General features: G+C 46.5%; 1 protein-coding gene across 3 annotated transcripts in view; it reads right to left on the minus strand.

Moving 5' to 3' along the window:
• The window catches only part of Slit3 (slit guidance ligand 3), a gene marked incomplete at its 5' end in the record, with an annotated part of 603472 nt that overhangs the window by 129268 nt on the left and 453138 nt on the right, over positions 1-21066 (minus strand). For all 3 annotated transcript variants that reach the window (XM_005376304.2, XM_013509153.1, XM_013509145.1), the window contains 2 exon segments: positions 7544-7685; positions 17107-17270. In XM_005376304.2, coding sequence (XP_005376361.1) covers positions 7544-7685; positions 17107-17270 — 306 coding nt within the window.

The raw sequence follows: 21066 nt of genomic DNA on the forward strand, positions 1-21066 counted from the left end.
CTCTGTCAAGGAGAAGACCTAGAGTGTGCGCATACGTGTGCGGTGTGTACACAGAGTCCCGACGCAGCGGGACCCCTTGGTAGGTTAAATACACTGCCCAGTCCTGCAGCCTGGAATACGGAGGCAACAATCTAGCCTTCCTTTGGTAGGAAAAAAAGCAACTTCAGTGTAAAGAACAAAAGGAAGCTTTAGCATTCTCCAAAACTGTCACATTTTGGGATGTGTCTGAAGCCAACAGCTGTTTTAGGTCTCTTAACTGGCACACGTGTCTCCCTTTGTCTGGCAAACATTCTTCAGGCTGCAAACTGATTTAATAAGAGTAGCATAAAAACAAACACACAAATCAAACATCTGAGCATCTTTCTGTACCAGCAGAAACAATAGAAACATCTGATGGGGTTTTCAGCCATTCATGCTCTGTATTGATTCACCCTTGTTCCTTGGGTGCTTTCTTAATGATCTGTCGTTTGCAAACATGTGACTGAACACAATATCTTCCTAGCAGTATATAAACCAACGTGGTGCCAGAGAGGCTGGCAGGGGCCCTGCCTGTGCCAGGGGGAGGGGAGCTGTCTGCAAGTCACCTGTGAAGAGAGGCAGCAGCTGTGTGGCAATTCTGGTGGGGCTAGCAATGGTCATGCTATGACGAACACCTACTGTTTCTTGAGGGTTTTCTGTATGTCAGACACTGTGCTCTGCACACGCTGGCTCACGCTACTCCTGTCCACAATATTATGGAGCAGAAGTATTTTTAAAATACCTATTTTAGGGCCGGGGATGTAGCTCAGTGGCGTAGCACATGCCTGGCAAGCACAAGGTCCTGAGTTTGATTCCTGGTATCAAAAAAGAAAAAAAGCCATTTTATGGGTGAGAAAGTTGTGGTACAAGAGGTCAATTTTGCTCAAGGTCAGTTAGCTAGTGAATGGCTTGCCTGGACTTGAATCTGGCTTGGTCTGATGCAAATAGTTCCTGGGTTCATAACTCCTAGGCTATACTGTGCCTCCCATGAATGGCCCTTCATGGTTTAACTTTTCCTCATCTCCCTTAGTCTTTGACTCAGGAACTCTTGGGGGATGTCCAGATCCTGCTGAAGGGAGGTAATGCCTTGCTTATCCTTCCGCCAAGTCCTCTCAGGCCATTTGGCTGGAGACCAGACAATGACTCAGCCTGAAGGTACAATTCCTGATGCTTCACTACGCCTGGTAGAGAGCTAAAGGAGCAGGTCCTTTTCAAGGTTGTGCTCTGGGCCCAACCTCTGCAGTATCTCACTCTGTTCCCCCTTTCTTTACCATTGTTTCTTTCTTCTTTTTTTTTTGTCTTTTTTGAGACAGGTTCTCATTATGCAGTTCAGGCTGGCCTTGAGCTCACTTTGTAGCCTAGGTTGGTCTCAAACTCACAAGGATCCTCCTGCCTCAGCCTCCCAAGTGCTGGGATTACAGGCGTGCGCCACCACGCCTGGCTACCGTTGTTTCTTGCAGTGAGCCTATACCCCCTCTACTGATGTTTAGTTCACAGCAAAGATGAGGACGGAGGGCCAATCTGATGCAAGCCATCTCTAACTTCTGTCTGCAGAACACCTGGCATCACCACTGGAACACAGAGGTGCAGATGTGGTACCAGATTCACTCCTTTGATCAGATGCATGTGTAGAGATACCTACAGACGACGAACAGCGTGGGCATTTGCGACTAAATCATTCTATCACACTGCATATGCATGTGCTGGCATAGATTTTTGCTTTCTTGACCCCATTTTTGTTTTCAGAAGCCTCCTAACACTGTGCTACCTTTCACAGGCTATGCTCTTCAATTTTCATGGAAAATCTCTAGGTAGATTATGAGGACTCCCGTTTTGCAAAGGGGGAAACCGAGTGAGGTATGAGATGATAAGAAATATACCCAAGGTCAGAGGCAGAAGTAGGACTCAAAAGTTGCAAGACTTGTTGGCCCCAAGGCTGTCGAGAACCACTGTGTTGCCAGACTAGCTTCTCTTCTCCTACCTGCGTCCACCTCACTCATTTCTCTTGCTTCCAAGGGCTTAGGCTCGGAACACTAGCGCTCTCAGCACATTTCAGAGTCACTGGGGTCTATGGTTTCCAGACAGCATTGGCTCTTTGGCTGTTTGCTGGTTTGTCTTTAGTTCTCTCTCCTTTCTCAGCCCTCCCAGTGACTGGTGCAACGGGGGTATCTGCTATTGTTAAGCAGCGGCCTACTCATCTCAGATAAACAATGGGATTGAAGGGCTCTTCAAGTACAGATGGTGCCTCCAGGGCTTTTGAAGGCCCAGGAGGATACCTGAGGACCACAGAACAGAGGAGTGTGTGGGCCTCTTGCTCTTCCTCCAATCTGTCCTGGCTAGGGCCTGGAGCTGGTTCAGGGAAACATCAGGGCACACTGTGGACATTGCCCTTGACAGGAGCTGAGTTTCGAGGAAAATCTACAGTGAACCGTCTCGCCGTAGGTTCTCTGGAAGAAAGCTATTTTTAGAGGAGTTGGCTCTGGTATGCGAAGAGACCAGAACACACTCCTCTGAGCTGCCTTGGCTTTGGAAAAAAACATAAGAGAGTCTGCCAGATTGCTTTGCATGAGAGATAGGCTCCCCTTCCAAATGCTGGAGAGTACAGAACCTCTCCCAAGGTTAAGGCCATTTAAAAGAATCATTAGCAGCTCAAGATTGAGGCGAGGGAAAGCAGAGCCTGAGATGATACCAAGTGTTCTTAAGGGAGAAGTACAAGCCTGGATTCCATAGGTGGCCGTGGGTCAGAGGTGGAATTCTCAACATCAAAAACAAAAAGTTATGCTTAGATGTCTTCGGCATCATAAGCCAGTTATTCCTCTTTCTCCTGAGTGTGTCCTGCTGTTTCAACTCTGTTCCTTTTTGTTTTCCTACCTTTGCACTGGTCTGCTGGTCTCCTCTCACTGCTAAGAAGATTCGCTTTAGCTGCTTTAGAGACTTTTAGGCTAACCTGCTGCTGTATTGCTGTAAGAAGAAGCAAGTCTCTTCCCTCCTCCCAAGTTCTCTTTTACACGTTACCCCTTGAACTACCCTCCGCAACCATAGACACTGCCTCATCTGCTTCAGGGTCTCAGCTTCATTTCATTATAAAGGAAGAGAGAAACAAACACAGCAAGAAGAGTCCCGTGCAATCCATCTGATAGATGGTGGGTACCCAGTAAGCGAGGGCAGCCTTATTACTATATCTGCATACATTTGCATTAAGATGAGCTCCTCCCAGGTTCAGGTAAGAATGCATATGGCTAGCTTCTGTCTGGAACTTATTCTCTTAGCCACCACCTTGTGAAGAAGCAGCTAGTTCTCTCCCTCCCCCACTCCTGCCCCTCCCTCCTTGCCCTTCTGCCCCGCTCCCCCTCTTTCTCCCTCCCTCCTTCCCTCTCTTCCATTCTTCCACACTGGGACTTGAACCCAGGGCCGTCACACTGTGCTATCTTCAAAGCCTTTTTTTCATTTTATGACAGGGTCTCACTAAGTTACCCAGGCTGGGCTTGAACTTTTGATCCTGCCTCAACCTCCCAGAGGCTGGGATTAAAGGCACATGCCACCATACCTGACAGAACTGACCTTTCTTTATAGAGAAATCTCTTGTATTGGTAGCTCCTGCTTTTAGGGTGTGATTTCCAATCCTTGTCACCGTCCCTAACTAAAGGGGTCCTAAGTGTTACAGTTGTAGCTGTAGGAGAACCACGTCCATTGCTAATTGAGGGTGTCCTATGCTAAGCATCATCTACCCTGCATTCATTTAGCCTTCCTGGGAACCATTAAGGACACACCTCTATCTCTAAACCTTTCAGATGAGGAAACCAAGATGCAGTAAAGTTATTTGCACATAGCTGTAATCCCAGCTACCTGGGAGGCTGAGGCAAGAGGACTGCAATTTTGAGGCCTGGGCAATTTAGCAAGACCCTGTCTCAAAATAAAAAATAAAAAGGGCTGGGAGGATACAGCTCAGTGGTGGAGTGCCTCTGGGTTCCAACTTCAGTGCTGAAGGAAAAGAAGTCATCTGCAAAATGGCTATAGGCAAGCCAAGGCTGGGATGTGGGTCTGCCTAGGTCCACGGTCTGTCCTCTCAATGAATTGGTTGCTGTTCTATGTGTGAAAACAATCTGGTTGGGTTAGTCATTCCCAGACCTTGAGATTTCACAGGCCAGGTAGTTTCTTTTCCTTTTCCAATTAAGTCTGTGTATGTGTACACACAAATTTATGATTATGTAATTACATGTAATTATAGGTATATAGAACACATATGTATTCTGTCTTCTGTGGTTGTAATTTTGTAAAGATAAAGGACAGTGCCTGGCACAGTGGCACATGCTGATAGTTTCAGTGCTTGGGAGGCTGAGGCAAGAGGATCGCCATGAGTTTGACACCAGCCTGCACTACATACTGAGTTCAAGGCCAGCCTGAACTACGTAGTGAGACCCTGTCTCATAAAACAAAACAAAATAAAAGCATTTTTAATCAAACAATAGCTAAGTAATAAAGTCCAAGAACTTCAAATAAAGGATATTCTTTCAAAGGAAACATAGAAAAATATCACCTTGTTCTAAACTTTTTCACTTTATCACATACTGGGAAAAACTCAATGATAATCAGACAGCCTTTTGGCAATTACTACTCCAGCTTGTCAATGTCTCTTTTAAAATTTAACATCCAGATGTGAGCCCCACCATCCAGGTATGGTCAGACCTGCATAAGGCGCATTTCAAGTGTGAATATTTGTAATTTCTCTTGCCGGGAGACCTGACCTAGGTACCTGTGAGGCCTCAGCGATGGGCACAGAGGTACGAAGCAGGGCAAAGCATGGGCAGGCACCGGGCTCCCACTGAGCATAGCCTGATGACTTAGATTGGCCTCTTCCATCAGGCTGTGGTTTTGAAACCTGGCCAAGGGAAGGTCTATGGTTGCCAAAGCCGAAAGATAAAAGCTGGCAGATGCAAGGAGACAGGAACGAGGGAAGGCAGTGAAAAAGAGGAACAGTCTTTGGGACCCTGCCATGAGATGGGGACTGGCAGGAGTCCTGCTCTGAATGTCTACCTCGGGAGGCCGGAGTGCCACCTTGCGGAAGGTGGAGGGCGGAGAGCGGGGCTTGCAGGGAGGGGAGCATGGGGTGAGCTGGGGAGACGGGTGGGAAGCGGACTGGAAAGGTCATGGTTGGGGAGCGGAAGAGAAAAGGGAAGGGACAGGAAGGAGGGCAGCACGAGGAAACGCAGATGGTGCGGCCAGCGGAGCAGCGAGAACGGCTCAGAGGAGAAAAGGCAGCGCAGGGTGAGCGGAGTGGTGACGGGGTCTCCGCAGGGCGGCACTGGCAGGGGCGTGGTCACGGGAAGTGGAGGGCTCACTGTTGTGCTGGGGGGAAGGAAGGCTGAGGGCTGCGAGGAGGTGGGCGAAGGCCACAGAGACGTGGATGGCAGGCAAAAAGGCCTCGGTGCGCAGCTGCTGCCTGCAAGGAGGGTGCTGGAAGCATGGGCTGCCCCCTCTGGGCCTGGGAGGACAGCGTTAAAGGGAATCAGAGAAAAGATGGCAAAGTAGAAGAAAGAAGAAAGTAGAACTCCACTGTTGTAGGCCATATGTTTCTTCCACTCTAAATAGGGGTGAAACTAGTCCTTAAAATGCCTCATGGCCGGCTGCCCATTGCCTTTCTGACCGCACCCTCTGCTGCCTTTCCCTCGACTTGCTCCATTCTACTCATGCTGACCTTTGGTACACCAGGCACACACCCACCTCAGGGCCTTTGCACATGCCATCCCCCCCACCTATTACACTCTTCCTCCAGATAGCCACTTTTTTTTCCTCGCTTGCTTCACGTCCTATCCTTGTTTCATTTTTCTCCATAGAATCTACCACCTTCCAGCAGATTATATCATTTACTTTGTTGACTATTTATCCATCCCAGCCCCAAATACAAAAATATTATCTATTTTGTTCATTGTTGTGTCTCCCAGTGTAAAACAATGGCTGCAACACAGTGGACTCACGATAGAGATTTGCTGAACGAATACACAAATGAATGAAAGGGCCAATGGGCCACCTGTTGGAATGAACTGGGGATGGAGGATACATATGCGGAAGGATAGAGGATATCAGATGTATCCAACAGTGGATACATATGGGGAAGGAAGGAAGAAGAGGCGGAGGAGAGGAGAAGAGGAAGAGATGATGCACAAGCAGAGAGGCCAGGGAAATTCACCTTTTATTGGGGGACTTTATCGAATGATGTTTTCAGTAGAAAGGTCACAAAGGTGAAGACAGAAAATGAGAACAACTATGGTCATTTAAAGCACGATTTTGAGGTCGGTGTTAACTGATACAGTACTCATTCAAGAACAAGACCCTGGCCATTTTCTAATGAACAGAGGGCGGGCCAGGATGTGCTACATGGACAAACACATTTGACTGAAGCTTTCACCTCTGGTACGTACACATGACTGTGCGCCATCTTGTCTCTACCGGAAGATGTAACATGTAGGACAAAAGTCTGAAGTGATTTGAAATGACTGACAGCTCAGTGCCCTTCTCAGACAGTGGCAGTACTAGATCAGTTCAGCTTTTATACTTTTCCTCTTCCACCACAAGCACTGTTTTGTAAAGCACTTGTCCCTGTACCAAGGATTGTTTTAAGTGCTTTATATCCAGGATCTCATTTGGTTTTCACTGAAGTATAATTCTATCATTATGACATTATTGTAGGTAAGACAACTGAAGCTGAAAGAGAGCGATTATTTTACCTATGATCCTACAAAGAATACAGAGGAAAGTCAGGATATAAAGACAGCATAACTCTAGGGAAGGGATTGGCTGGCTCATTGGAAAGGACCAGGCAAAATATATTTTAGGCTTTGTGGGTCACATGGTCTTTTGTTGCAAATACTCAACACTGCTGCAAAAGAGTGGGCATATGTAGTGTACAAACACATGTGGGTGGGTGTGTTCTAATAAAACTTTATTCACAATTGCATTGTTTTGCCTTTGTGAGAAACCCACCGGGTAAACAAAAAGCATAATGGCCGATAGATATTGGGAAGTAGGGAGAACATGTTCAAATGGGAAAGGGAACAAGGGAGGGGGAAGGGGGAAGAAAGGGAAGGAAGGAGAAAGAGAAAAAAAGAGAGAATGGGAGGAAACAAATGGAAACAAAGCATTTATAAATGGGGAGGGGAAGAAGGGTTGAAGGGGGAGGGGCATAGGGAAAAAAGAGTCAAGGTATATTATATACAGGTACAAACTACCTATAATGGATGTGACCAATATGTATGACAAATATGTCCTAATAAAAACATTAAAAAATAAAACTTTATTTACAAAAATAGATGGTGGGTGTATTTGGTCTAGGGGCTGTACTGTGCTCACTGTGTCCTGGAGTCTATGCTCCTGACTTCTGAGCTACCTTACCTGGGACAGCGAACAGATGCCTGAGTGGTTCTCACGGTCAGCTTTAAAATCTCAATATGCTGATAGTCTAGTAGAAGATTGGTGGGGACAGAGAGAACTCACCTGGTTCAGAGGGGTGGAAAACCACGGTACTTACATTTCAATGATGCTCTCTGGCAAGTTGGCAGGGATTTCGGTCAAGCCTTTTCCTCGACAGTCCACGATATTATTACTGCAAGTGCAGGTGGAGGGGCATGAGAGCGAGTTGGCGTTGCAGGATGGAGCCTCTGAATGGGGACCTGTGGGGCCAGAACACAACACCTATGACTCACATCTATGTCGGGAGCAACCCGGCACCGGCTAGCTTCCCAAGGATGCAGACCTGCCTGATAAGGTAGTTGGCAAATTATCACCAGCTGCCATCTCTCCTCTCTTAGAAGTCACAGGAGAGATTCTGACACCTTGACCTCACTCTTCTTCATTTGTTCTAACTGCTGTGTTATCCCACCATCCTAGGCTTGTATAGAAAGAGGATTCGTCATAGTCCCTCTAGAAATATGCCACTGGAATCCAAGGGCTACTGAGACATGTTTTCTGCAGGGTGTTCAACATCTGAATGGTGCCCTGAGTTTTGGCTTTTACCTGATGACTGGATGCTGAGTAGAGATCCAACCTTTTCTTTTTATTGGTTAGAAGCCACTGGAGATATCAAGACAGAGCGAGAAATGTGGCAGATTTTCCCTGTGTAGGGCACTGATGTCAAAATGTCCCTACATTCATCAGCAGTGATACCTAAGCCATTTCCAAATAGCTTTTATACTCAGGAAACATACAAATAAAACTTTTCTCACTAGCAAAAAGGTAGCTGAGTTACTCCACTGAGGTAATAACCAGTGTGAATTTAAAGCAAAGTGATAAAAACCCGTGCAAATGGCACCCTAGGAGTTTATTCAGAAAGCTGAACACAAACGTATCCATCACTCATCTAACTCTGGATTCAGAGTCACTAAGAATCTTAATGACTTTATCTGGCGGTCACATCCAATCTCAAATACAAGAAATACACTTAAATGCTTTAAAGACATTGTAAACATTTCCATGCTTTGATCACTACCTCAAAGTGAGGTAAGAATCTCAAACACATGTTTTTTTTTTTTTAATTGGATGTTATGGTATAAAAGGGAAACCCTACCCAGTGGGCCTCCCCGGGGCCCCATCCCAAGCTTTTTGGGTCTGGCCAGCACTGGTCACTTCAGGGTCTTTCCAGATCTCCCTCTGAGAGAAGGGCCCTGAGCTGAGGTCAAGCTCAGACCAACTCTGCAGATCCCCTTGCTACTTGCACAGGGAATCCCTGGCTGGTGGCTCTTGGATGCAGATTAAATATGAAAGACGGAACATGTCTGCAGGGAAAATGATTTAAGGTTTGGCTTCTGTTCATGAAGAAATTAAAGCCAGAGTGAGTATAGCTGCAGTGGCTCAAACAGAGGAGCAGGCAGTCCTCATGTGGACATGGATGGGGCCACCTCCACCTCTACTAGTGCCCTTTCCCGGACAGGAGACCTCGCTGTCGGTGCTCAAGTTAATGCCCATAGCCTAATTTGGATCTCCCCAGAAAGTGCCAGTTCAATGACCAGAGAGTCTTACAGTTCTTTGAGCTGAGATAAACACTAAACAAAAATTTCAAAATATACTCCTAGCTGGGCAGTTTGAGAACATATTCTTATCTGGCACCAAAGACTTAAAAGTCCCCAGGGCCCCACTAGGAGAACCAGTGGAGACCATGGAAAATGTCAGACAGCTGAGGACTTACACTACAATCCCAACTGGAATATTTTCCTAACGAGAGTAGCGATACTAGCTTTGTTCCAAATTGGAAAAGACTTCGCATTTCTGAGAAAGCAGCAGCAAAGAAAGATAGAAGATAAGGAACGAGAGGGTGCTGTAGTAGAGAGTGCGGCCTTTGGAGTCTCTCTGCTTCGATTTGGATCTTGGTCCTATCACTTCATTCTTACTTCCCTGTGCTTCAGTTTTCCCCATCCATAAAATGGGGAAAATCACAGTAGTCATTTGTCTTGGTTACTATTCTCTCGTTGCTGAGACAAAATACCTAATGCTCAAATTAAGGAAGGAAAAGTTTATTTAGCTTACAGTTTATGGAGGTTTCAGTCCATACTTGGCTGGCTCCGAGGCAGAAGGTAGCAAAGCAACAAGAGCAAAAGGGGGAATGGCAGCTGAACAGCAAACAGCCAGAGCAAAAGGGAAGAATGGCGGCAAGCAGCTTCTTTCCCTCCCTTACCATGTAAACAGGCTACCCCCACCTAACGGGCCTGTAGCTCTCATATAATTTCCATGTCCTCCTCTTCCACAGGCTCAGGATGTATACAAAGTAAGCACCCTGGCTTCCGGCTGGCCAAACCTCTAGACTCCCCAAGTTTACACAATGTGTCAACCATAACATCATTCCACAGTAAGGATGGTTGTGAGGCTGAAAACAAGGGAAGCTGATGCATGAAAAGGATTTAGAAGAATGCCTGGCACAGAGTAAGAAAGAGCTTAGTGATATTAGTTGTTGTTACCAGTGTTGGGTCTTGTTTTGCCACTTGACGTCTGCAAGACCTTGGGCAGGTGTGGTACCTGTCTCTGAGCTTCTCTCTTACCATCTCACTGAATAAGGAGCTTTGAAGGATATGATTTCTGAAGTCCTCACTGGGACCACAGATCAACTGCCCCTGTTCCTTCGGAGAATGGGAGTAGAGGGAGGAGACACTTAACAGGAGCATTTCCTTCTCCACTCCATCTCTCTTCGCGGGGTGCACAGAACAGCGACAGTGTGAGGGCTCCCATCCACTGCTCACGTCCAAAGGAGGCCGGGAGCAGTGGGCCTGGGTTCTGGGGCTTTTGAAGCACAGGTGCTATTCCCTAAGGACATGGCTATGCCTGTGTGCCCTTCATGTCAAGGGAAGCATGTGTATACCTGGTCAGGCCAGGCCAGGGGGCGCTGCCACATCCAGTGCCATCCTGTTTGGGAAATGTCAGGGCCTGCAGTCTGAGACCTTCCACTTTCATCCTCCCAGGCAGAGGATGGAGGCAGTCCCTCTTCTGATCTGTCAAGATAGTAACTTGGATGGGGCATATTAGAAAATGCAGAAGAAAACATATTCGAAGGCTCCCACTGGCAACAAGAATTTCCCATGTGGAGTTTTTTTTTTCTTCTTTTTTTTTTCCTTCCTCAACGCTGCCCCTTCTGATTGCTGCTGAACCGAATTCTATTCTAAACCAGGCCCAGGTTGCGGTGTTGGGTCCCCCTGGGAACTGGCTGGGTCTTTCCCAGGGCGGCTCTGATTCTGTTGGCTGTATGCGTTCCATTTCAAGGGATGCTGTCCAGCATAAAAGCCTTTGAAAAAGATTCCTTAACCAGGTCACTAACAACACCTTTAATTACACAGAGAGAAGCAACGGTAATTACAGCCTCTGTCAGCACCCTGAGCTGGCGGCTCCCCAGGCAGGCATTCATGCACGGGAGGATGGCGAGGATGTTATTGCCTCCGTTAAACACAACACTTCAGATTCCAGATGAGGTTGAAAGACAGGTTCACTTTCTCTGCAAGTGTCTTCCCTGATTCCTGCCAGCGGAACACGCCCATTTCACACGGGCCCGAGTGCCTGCAGTGACGGTGAAGCCCTTCCCCTCACTCGCTGTCTTTGATACACTGAGACCAGAATGCAAATTCTGTAAGGGTAGTGACTTTTCTGAGTCTTAATCACTGTTGTATTTTCCATGCCTAAAACAGGGCTTGACCCAGAATATGAACTTGATAAACATACCACGGATGAAGAAGAGGGTGGACATGTGAGGGCAACTAGCCCTGAAGCGGAGGTTGAGCTGAAAGTCACCAAGGTACCGAGGTGTACGGTCCTTCTGCAAGGGCCCTCAGGAAGGGCTCCCTGAGTTCTGAGCGCCCTAGCTCTGGTATAAAGTGTAGACCGTGAAGTGGGGAGGTGAAGTGGTCAGAGAAGATGGAACTGTTCTGCCTGATGCTCGCCTAAATTCACTGCAGCTCTTGGGGCTGGCAAAATGCATTTGTGAGTCACCTGGGTCTCCCCATGGGCCTCTCTCACCTGCACAGGTCAAGCTGCCCTAGGGGCTGTGCTGTGCAGTGTCACCAAATCCCTCCCTCCTGGCCTTTCTTGTGCATGTGTTGGGGGAGTCAGGGGCAGGAGGGCATACCTATCCCCCTACCAAACACACGATAGCCCAATAAGCTGGGAAGCAGAGAGGAATGAGAACCTCATTTCTATATTAGGATAGAAGAAATCTCTCTACCTGTCTTTGATAAAAGGAATATCTAGCTAGGCATCTGCCTGCAAGCGCGTGTGGGCTCTTCTGGTGCACATGTTCAATGAATCCACACTGTCCACAAGTGAGCCTGTCTATCGGCAAACACAGTGGCTATAATCAGAGCAATGAATGGACCAGCTTGTAAACCCACTGTGATCTGCTTTCTACAATGTTCTCTTATCAACTAAGAAGCACATGTGGACCTGCTCTTCACTTGTTTGTTTTTAAGTAAGTCCACAAGCTATCTGTTCTTGAAAGTCTTTCAGGGGGACTAGAATACCACTCCACTGAGGTGGAAGGATGTTCTCAACCAGATGGGGCAGTTGGGGATGTGTCTTCCCTTTAGGGGCTGTTTTTATCATCACTTAAATTCTGGACTATTGATTCAAAGCCAAAGCTACTTCCGTAGCAAGCAGGTGGAAACTAGTACGTGCAGTGCTCGGATAGCTCCCAAGACCCCCAGGATCATGCCTGACCTCTTGGCGGGACAGAGTGCTGGGATACGGAGATGTCCTTCCGGCTTGGCATTAATTACTAGGGCCTCCCAGAATGAGGATACTTGCCGAGTGAGAGGGCAGGAATGTATTCCCAGCCAAACCTCTTCTTGGGACAGTCCCTGCAGCTGCCAGCGTGGGTGGTACACTAGTTAGCTCTTCGGACTATAGAGCTCTCTCTCTAGTTCTTGGAGAAGACAGAGACAGGCCCATGACAAGGAGCTGGTTCCTGCCCAGGAATAATCTCATCTTTAATTCTCTTTCTAATGAGGAAAACGGGGATGACGGTTACACTGAAAGCAAAGGCCCTGACTTATCTGCCCAGAGGAAGGGGCAAAGATCCTTAAATTCAGACCGAGATAGGCCCATGGAGATGGCAAGGGAACAGAAGCCCCAAGATAGGACAGCAAGTGCCAAGGATACTGTGGTGGCCAAATGAAGCATAACCATCATACTCGCAGAAGCAGCTAGTGTACCTACTACATGTTTACTACGTGCCAGAGACTACACTAAACGTCTTGTACGTTTTAAGTCACTCGGTCCTCCTAACAGCCATGACTTAGGATCTTACGACTGCTACTCTCATTTCACTGATGAAAAAATTGTAGAAAGAGAAGGTTAAGCAAACTGCCCAAGAACATACAGCTATGGGGCAACAAGCTTGTGATGTTTGGCCTGGCGTTCTTTCTGTCTGCCGTTCCTCTGCCAGAACGATACCCAGAAAGCCTCTGGCATGAAATAGAAAATCACCAGAGCCTCAGAGGCAGGAATTGCAGGTTCAGGGGCCGAGAAGGGGACTGTGTAAACCACACTAGCAAGGGGTAGATGCTCTTCCCTTTCTTTCTTTCTTTCTGGCTGAAAAAAAAAATCACTCAGAGTAAAAAATAAATCTGATGGCCTTGTATACAGAAATAAATTAATTCTAGTATTCAAATTAAGCCTTCCTTCTGGCCTCTGGCCTTTCAAAAGCCAACAACAGACTGCAACGACAATGGAGCTTGAACAATTATGATGAGAATATAAATGAATGTGATTTAAATACCAGAGGCATGATAATTTTGGAAATGGCTAAATAAACCTAATAATCTCATTCTTGCAATGTTCAATTATGGTGTTTTAATTAAAACCTCCTAAGGAGATGGGTGGCTAGTCATGGCTTACCTTAATTATCTTTTTACTTAGTAACTAGCCTCCAATTTATATAAAAAATGAAAGAAAAGAAAGAAGAATAAGAAGAGGAGGAAAGTCTCTTGTTTCCAGGGAGATAAGTATATTTCATTTTTAACAATAAATGAGGAAGTGTTTATGGATAAGCTATTGGGCTCAAGATTCATCCTAGGAATGGGAACTCCTGAAAAAATATAAGATGTGAGATGTGACCCCTTATTACAAGAAGACGAAATTAGTATCTTTATGCAAAGATACCGTCTATTCAAGGCCATGCACAGAGAAGTGTGAAACAGATAGGTAAACTAATCAACTCAAAAATATTCAAAGGAAAGAGGTAATTGACACAGGAGGTCCAATATTTCACTAATAGCCATAAATTATGAACTATGACAGGTAGAAACTCTCACAGAATAACTGAGAAAGAACACACGGGAAAAAGAAATCCCTTTTGATGAAAAAAGGAAACAACTTGCAACTCAGGTAATGTGAACTTTTTCTCTGGTGTGTTATTACGGACTTTGACAAAGTTCTGGCCTGGGCCAAACAAGAAGAAGGAAGCATGGCCTGTGGCTTCTTGTGACATTCAGGCTCCAGTCTTCCTCTCCAAACAAGAGAAACGAACAGAGAAACCCTTTCAGCATTCACCAAGTAGGCAGGTTACATAACAGAAATATGTTAACCAAAAAATAAACTAAAGGTATATTCTTGCACCTTGGTGAAAAATTCCGTACGCCTTCTCAGGGAAAGAAAATAAATATCTTTGACTGGAAGGGTAGAGTTGACAGAGATGAATTTTGCCGAAGTGTGCTGCTAGCAAATTTGGGGTTAGCGGAAGTGATAAGGAACTCATCTCCGGGACTTCTGTGGAGAAATGGCCAGGCTCCAGACGGCTGGATTTAATTCAAAGGGAGATATCAGGAACTTGGGCAGGCAGAGCCCTCCCAGGCTGAGTGAGATAAAGCTCCTTCCTGTCTCTGGAGTCCTGTGTTTGGTGAATTTTTTGATATCACTAAAGGGCCCGGGGAGCTTTGCTCGTGCCAGTTCATGGAGACCACTGCTAATAATGCCACAGGCAGGGATGGCTTAATTGGGGCCCCATGCCTCCTTCTCCTGAGCAGATGACCTCTAGATTTTAAGAGAAGTTCCTGTCTCTCTGTTTCTTGACTGAAGTCCGACTCTAGGTGAACTGCTAGGGAAATGGCTGGAATGGAGTGCATTTGTTTGGCAGCTTTAAACAACAACTGCCAGGTCCAAACCAAACAGCATCCGTCGGAGCACTTCCTGAGCCCTGGCCGGCACCCTCCATGGTGTATGGCGTGGTCAGCACCCATGGGAGGCACTTCCTTCTCCTTGATCTCCTTCTCAGGGCCTCAGCCTCACAGCCTGACTGCCCAGATGGAACCTTGCCCCACACCATTTCCTCCGGCAGACTACCTTTAACAGGTATGGAGGAGGCAGCACTTTTCGTGGGTTTTGCCCTTCCCACCCCCTGCTAATCATGGTGGTAGTTCCACATCATGGATACTCAATGCACTACTTTCTCTAGACCGTTATAACTGACTCTGAACTTTTCTAAATGAACCCCTCACAGCATCTAGCTTTTAATCTATGGGTGTTGGGTAAAGCATTTAAAGAATTCCTCAGCACAGGGGTTCCCATATGCCGCTGCCCTAAATTCATAGTATAGGTGAGAGAGTAGAGTTAATGAGCATACTGATGTTTGGAACTGAAGTTGTCATGTCCTCAAAAGACACCTGGCTTCACAGTAGAGGCTACAGGGACCATCATAAGGAATGGGCTTGACTGCTGTAAACAGGGAAGGTATTAAGGATGTTCCTGTATAACTAACAAGATCCACCCATTAGATCTAGCTTTGTCTAAGGAGGGAAATCTGAGGCATCAGCATCTGCAGGACTTAGAAAGGACAGCCCTCACTCCCATGGGTTTGGGATCTTAACTGTTGTTGGGTAAACAGTGTCTCTCCACTCTGGACAGGAAGATACTCGCAGGACAAAGTGGCATTCATGGTCGAGCGCTGCATTATACTCAGCGCCAACCTATAATGATGTGTTTTAACATTCTCTCTAATTAGCTTTTCTCACTAGCTCTTCGATGACTCCTGCACTCTATAATTATTTCTTTCCCTGGCACTTATGCCGATATTTCACCCTTTGCCTAATAATTACACCAATTATAGTCACTATATTTGAATTTGGTGGCTATGTGATAAACGGTTTTATTACACGTGTGTGATGGGAAGTGATTTCTAAGTGGGTGTCTAGAGGAAGCTATTGAGGTACTGCTCTGAGACAGGTTAAAAATGTTTTTGGAGAACACATAACATGTTGAAGTAAGGTGGGAAGGTTGCAGCATAGAGTGAGATGAAATCAAATTCAACGTGATTCTTGCATTGTACAAACGCAGCCTAAGAGCAGGAGAGGGCCAATTTGCACTCTGGGCCATACTGGGGCCAGGAGCACAGGCTGGGCTCAGTAAGCTCTCAGGATTAAAAGTCACCAGAGTTGAGAAGAGTGCAGAAGCATGTAAGCTCAACCCCCTGTGGTTCTTGCTCCCTCTGGCCCACCAAGCTTACCCAGCTCAGCCTGCGGGACCACTGGGTTGTTAGAAATCTGTACACCCTTTTGCGAAACTCCCCAATGCAATATTGTCTTTTTGAAAAAGAAAACAAAGGATCAGTTTTACTTCTTCGCCACCAGGACAGGAAAAAGTAGAAGATGTCAAAGAAAAGTAAAAAGCAAGCAAACTAGCAAGATTTAGGACCTGGTTGAAAAGCAATACTCTTTGCGAAGATCTGTGGTTACTCCGGCACGTCCCATCCCTGGAGAGCCGAGCTACCTTCAGCTATGCATCTGCACAGCTCTGTTGTGTGTGATGCAGAGGCAATCTGTGCCACTATTACACTTTAATTACCCACAGATCAAACTCTTATGTTTGCTTAGCACATTTTGTGGGCCTCCTAAATTCTAATAATTAAGCTCCACTTATTTAGCTATAACCAAGTGCTGTGTATGATGCTAAGTGCTTTATTGCATTATTTCTCTTAACCCTACCACCCATCCTTTGAGTTATGTGCTATTATTATCTCCATTTTGCAGATGAATGGTAACTTGCCAAAGTCACATACTAGGACGGGGCAGAGTTTGGATTTCCAGCCAGGCAGGCTGACTCTGCAGCCTACATTATCCTGTCTCTCAGTTTTTGCAAGCATTTGGATGATAGAAGCATGTGTAGCAAATACTAAAACACCTCCATTAAACCCATTTCCCTATGCCACGTGGCTCAGCAAATGCTAGGTTTCCTAGCACCCCTGGCCTGTGGGGCTTACCAGAAAGTGATTTGGGAGTGCCTTTAGCATTTTCCATTACCAATCATCAAAGCCTTCTTTCTTTGAACCCCTTGAGGACTCCAGAGTCCTTCAAGTGACAGCAATGTACTTGAAACAACCTATAGGGTTCTTTGTGTGGTTTTTTTTTTTTTTTTTGGTTTTGGTTTTTCTCCGGTACCGGGAACTGAACTCACGACCTTGTGCTTGCCAGGCAGGCGCTTTGCCGCTGAGCTAAATCCCCAGCCCCCCTATGGGGTTCTTTATACCTAATCTGGGTTGGGATATGTGTTCAAGGCCATGGTCACAGTGGGAAGAGCTTGTGGGTGGCTGAGGCATAACCCAGGAAGGGAGGGAATGTGGAGCAGCCTCACCTGGACACACATACTCTTTCTTCTGCACGTCCGCCACATTGAAGCCCCTTAGGTGCACAGGAGCCATGCAGAGTGTGAACTGGCCGATTGTCCTTCTCTGTCGCAGCCAGTCTGAGAGCCAGGCCAGGTGGCAGTCACAGTACAGGTGATTGGAGTGGAGGCGCCTAGGAGAAGAAGAGAGGGAAGGTGCTGTTACAGAGTGCAGGGAGGAGGCTGCGCTTGGCTGAACGCAGTGGGCCACACCTCTGTTGCCCCCTCCTGCAGTGTGATAATTCTCAAGAGCCCGGGCAAACATTTTCCTCTGTGCTCCTGAAAACAGAAGCCTCAGCCCTTTCATTGCCAAGCCACAAATTATCTGCATGTGTAGGCCACATCCAATGGATGCCCTTGGGGTTTTGAGCAATTCCCGCTTCTTAATAATTCCACTCTTTTCTTTCCCATGCAGGGACATAGAAGAGGGGGAGAGTGCCAGTACTGTACCATCCCCACTGAGTCAAACTTACAAAGGGGTCATTCTTTGCGTATTTTAATATTTTAGCTAGCAGAGTTACAGATACCTTGAAACATGGTTCTCGACCTCAAAACCTTCTATGTTGTGGCGCTGCGGATTTACCTGTTGGTTCTCCTTCCTTCCCTCCCTCCCTAATGTCCTTCAGAAGCCCACTGCAGGAAATGTTGTTGGGCCTAAAATCAATACCTCTTGTGCACACTGGACAGCGTGAGTAGGGCACAAAGGCAGGGGCACTTCCTGAAGCATATACCTTCTCTCTGCCCTCCTAAGGTATTGAAATCCATAGCAGTCTCTTCCTAGCACCTCCCTATCATTGCGCAGTTTAATTCCACCTGGTGTATTTGCCATTTTGGCTGATTTAAGTGTCTCTGAAAGGATTTCCCAACCAGTTCCAGGACTCTTTAGCTTTCCTCCCCTGGGAGCTGTGATTACAGATCAATTTCTTGCCTTTGAGTGAATAAGGTTCCTTGGAAGGATCTGCCTGTTCCACTTCTGAAGGGGAATCCCTTGTGATTAAATGACTTGAGCTTCCTTTCCATGAGTGGCTAAGAATATTCAGGGGTTCTAAATATTTTTCCTCAGGACTTTCAATCAGGGGTTTCCAACTTCCAAATTCCCTACAGCCCTAGGTCATGAGAAGTGGTGGTGGGTGAGTTTTAGTAGCAGCAGGCTTGGGTCTCTGATGCAAATTTCAGATGCCTCATCCTAGACATGCTAATCAGCTAGAGTTATCTTGGGACTTTCAAGTGCTCCGTGTCAAGCCTGTTAATACTGAGTGGCAGCCTGAAGCAGTGGCTTGGGTGCCTATAATGGGAGAGCTGAAGGGCTCTTGACCACGTTCTGCTCAGCATAAGGTCAACACTGCCACACACGAGCCAAGTACAACTAACCCAGCTGCATGCTGGCCGGGCCTCCCTGCGGCGGTAAGGGCACAATGCTCCAGCAGGCCAGGGCCAATGGGGGCCTTGGCTGCCCCAGATCTCATTATTTCAGATATTAGATGAAGCTGTATCTCATATGAAATGTACTTTTTTGGGTATGATTTTGCTTTAAAAACTGTTAATTTTGATACAATTTTCTTTTTGGATTTCAAAGTAATATGAGTGCACTTCCAGAAGCTTCTAGGACCTGGATACAGTGACTACATGGGTTCCAAGACATTTTTCCTTTTCCGTTTCAAAGATCAGATCCCCTGAGCTGAAGCAAGCAGGGCTTCCTCTTAGCCCGCATTCTGAACACAGGTGTGACTGTTGGGAAGGGGACAGGGAGAGCTCCACGCCTAAGCAGGTGGGAAGGACCTCAGTTTGAGGAGTAAAGCAAACCCTCTGGTTAGTCACTCAGTAGGATCACTTTGTGTCAAGAGCAAAGGGAAAGACTGGCGGTGCATTTTCAGGTGGTGCCTTACTGTTTCCTATAGAGCCAAATGGAGAGGAGAGAATACTATGGGCAATAAACTCTCCTGGGTATACATGCTGCAGTGGGTCGGCTGTGGGACAGGTGGAACACAAAGCAGGTGGCAGTGGCAGTGAAGACTGAGGTGCAGCAATTCTCCCATGTGCCCTGAGAATCAGAGCCATTTGCTTAGCTTGGCTTTTATGTGAAAAGGCAGTTTCCCTATCTGGCAGTGAGGTAGGGATGATAAGACCAGGGGGTTTCACTCTGAGGCAGTGAGCATGGGTCCCTGAGGATGATCAATGCAAACAAATTCTTGTCAGCTTTGACAGAGGGCAAGGGAGCAAGGGAACAGCAAGATGAGGTCTAGATGAGTCAGGTCCTTACTGGGTTGATTTATTTCTGGGATAACTAAAACATCAGTGCTCTCCCTTCTGGAAGATTATGCTAGGTTGGTTCTTTCTCAGTCCTGGCAGGCCAGCAATATGCTATATCTCTTCTTAACCTTGTTACAGATACTCCTATTCTTTTGCCCATCATCCTAGGAATTGCTCCTCTCCCAGGTAGGGCTGCAGAAAAGACGTGATCCAAACAATGTGGAAGACACTCAAAGCTTCTTGTCAAAAGTTGGGTCATTGGCTCTTGGGCCAGGTGAAAGCCCTGGTCTCCCCTTCCCCTGCACACTCAGCACATGTTCTTCTGCTTCCGTTCCTTCTGAGTGGTAGGAATTCAGGTATGGATGTCAAACTTCCCATGTCTAACATGGGCTCTGTGCTTTTTGACTTTGACTTTTGGTGGTGACTTAGCTCTGGCTCTTAGGGTTATCATCGGTAAAATGGGGAGGAGAATGGTGCTGCTTCTTAAGGGCACTGTGAGGATTGAAACAATTCTTGAGAAGTGCTTAGCGCCAGGCCTGGCATGCAATGAACCACTGAAGAAATGTTTGTTATTCTTATGATTCAGAGGAGACTAGTCCAACCCCTGGACCTGCCCATACAAGTCTATAGTTTCTTACTTAGACCCCAAGCATCAAGGTGCTAGGAGGTTCCTGCATATTGTTCTGCAACCTTTTGTTGATGGACACATTATATTCCATGTTGATGAAACCACCTTTACAGAACATAAGGTGAATGAATATAAATGCCAATTTACCAAAGGTGCCTTTTAGTCACAGATGCTAAATTAAATTTCCAGTAAACCCTTTTAGAGAGGGTCACTGTTCATTTTCTATAAAATGTGACTTTCTGAATTCAATATAAAAGCTTTCCTTTGGAAATCCCATTTACGACTTCCTTCCCCTCTCCTTCTCCCTCCTTCACCACTACCACCAAAGCCCCCCCAACAGTTTAATTACAGTGAAGGGGGATTAGTCAGCTCATCTCCAGGGAGTTCCATACAGAGCCATCTCTGAAATTAAACTAAAGAGAAAATGGCAGTAGGCAGAGAGCAAAGAGAGCAGATGAGATTGACTGATTGATCTGAACTCATCAGATGAATACTCAGGACTGCAGAGAAGAATGACAACAGAAACAAGGAGATAAAACCCTCTTGTCCTCGTCTCCCACCCCAGTGTACCCCAAACAAAGCACCTGAGATCCAAGCCTAAGCATTTCCTTCCCACTCCTAGGAACCCAGCCTTGCTTCTGTTATTGTTCTTCCTAAACTGAAAGTGAGGAAGACAGGATGTACAAAACGCAGAGGAAGAGCCCAAGAAGCTGGGACACTGCTCTGTGCAGATGAGAACCATTTTTCTTCTGTGTACCCGTTTGTCTGGACTGATGCAGGCCCTGCATCCCGAGACTCACTTTTGGCTTCTTGCCTGGGAGCCCTGGGCTACACACTTCCCCAGCTGAATTGTGGTTTGCTGGGGACTTTGAAGAAGTCTTTGAAGACCAAATGGCTTCTCCTTAAAATTCTAGTAATGCACCATGCCATTTTAAGAGAGAGGGAAAAGGACAGATTCTCCTGGCTGAGGTGTGCTAACGCTGGAGGGATCTGGGGGAAAATCTGGGAGTGAGCATGGAAGCTTGGCTTGAATTATTATTACTCTGTATAAT

Source organism: Chinchilla lanigera, unplaced genomic scaffold (assembly GCF_000276665.1).
Source record: "Chinchilla lanigera isolate Chin_1 unplaced genomic scaffold, ChiLan1.0 scaffold00007, whole genome shotgun sequence".
Lineage (NCBI taxonomy): Eukaryota > Metazoa > Chordata > Mammalia > Rodentia > Chinchillidae > Chinchilla > Chinchilla lanigera.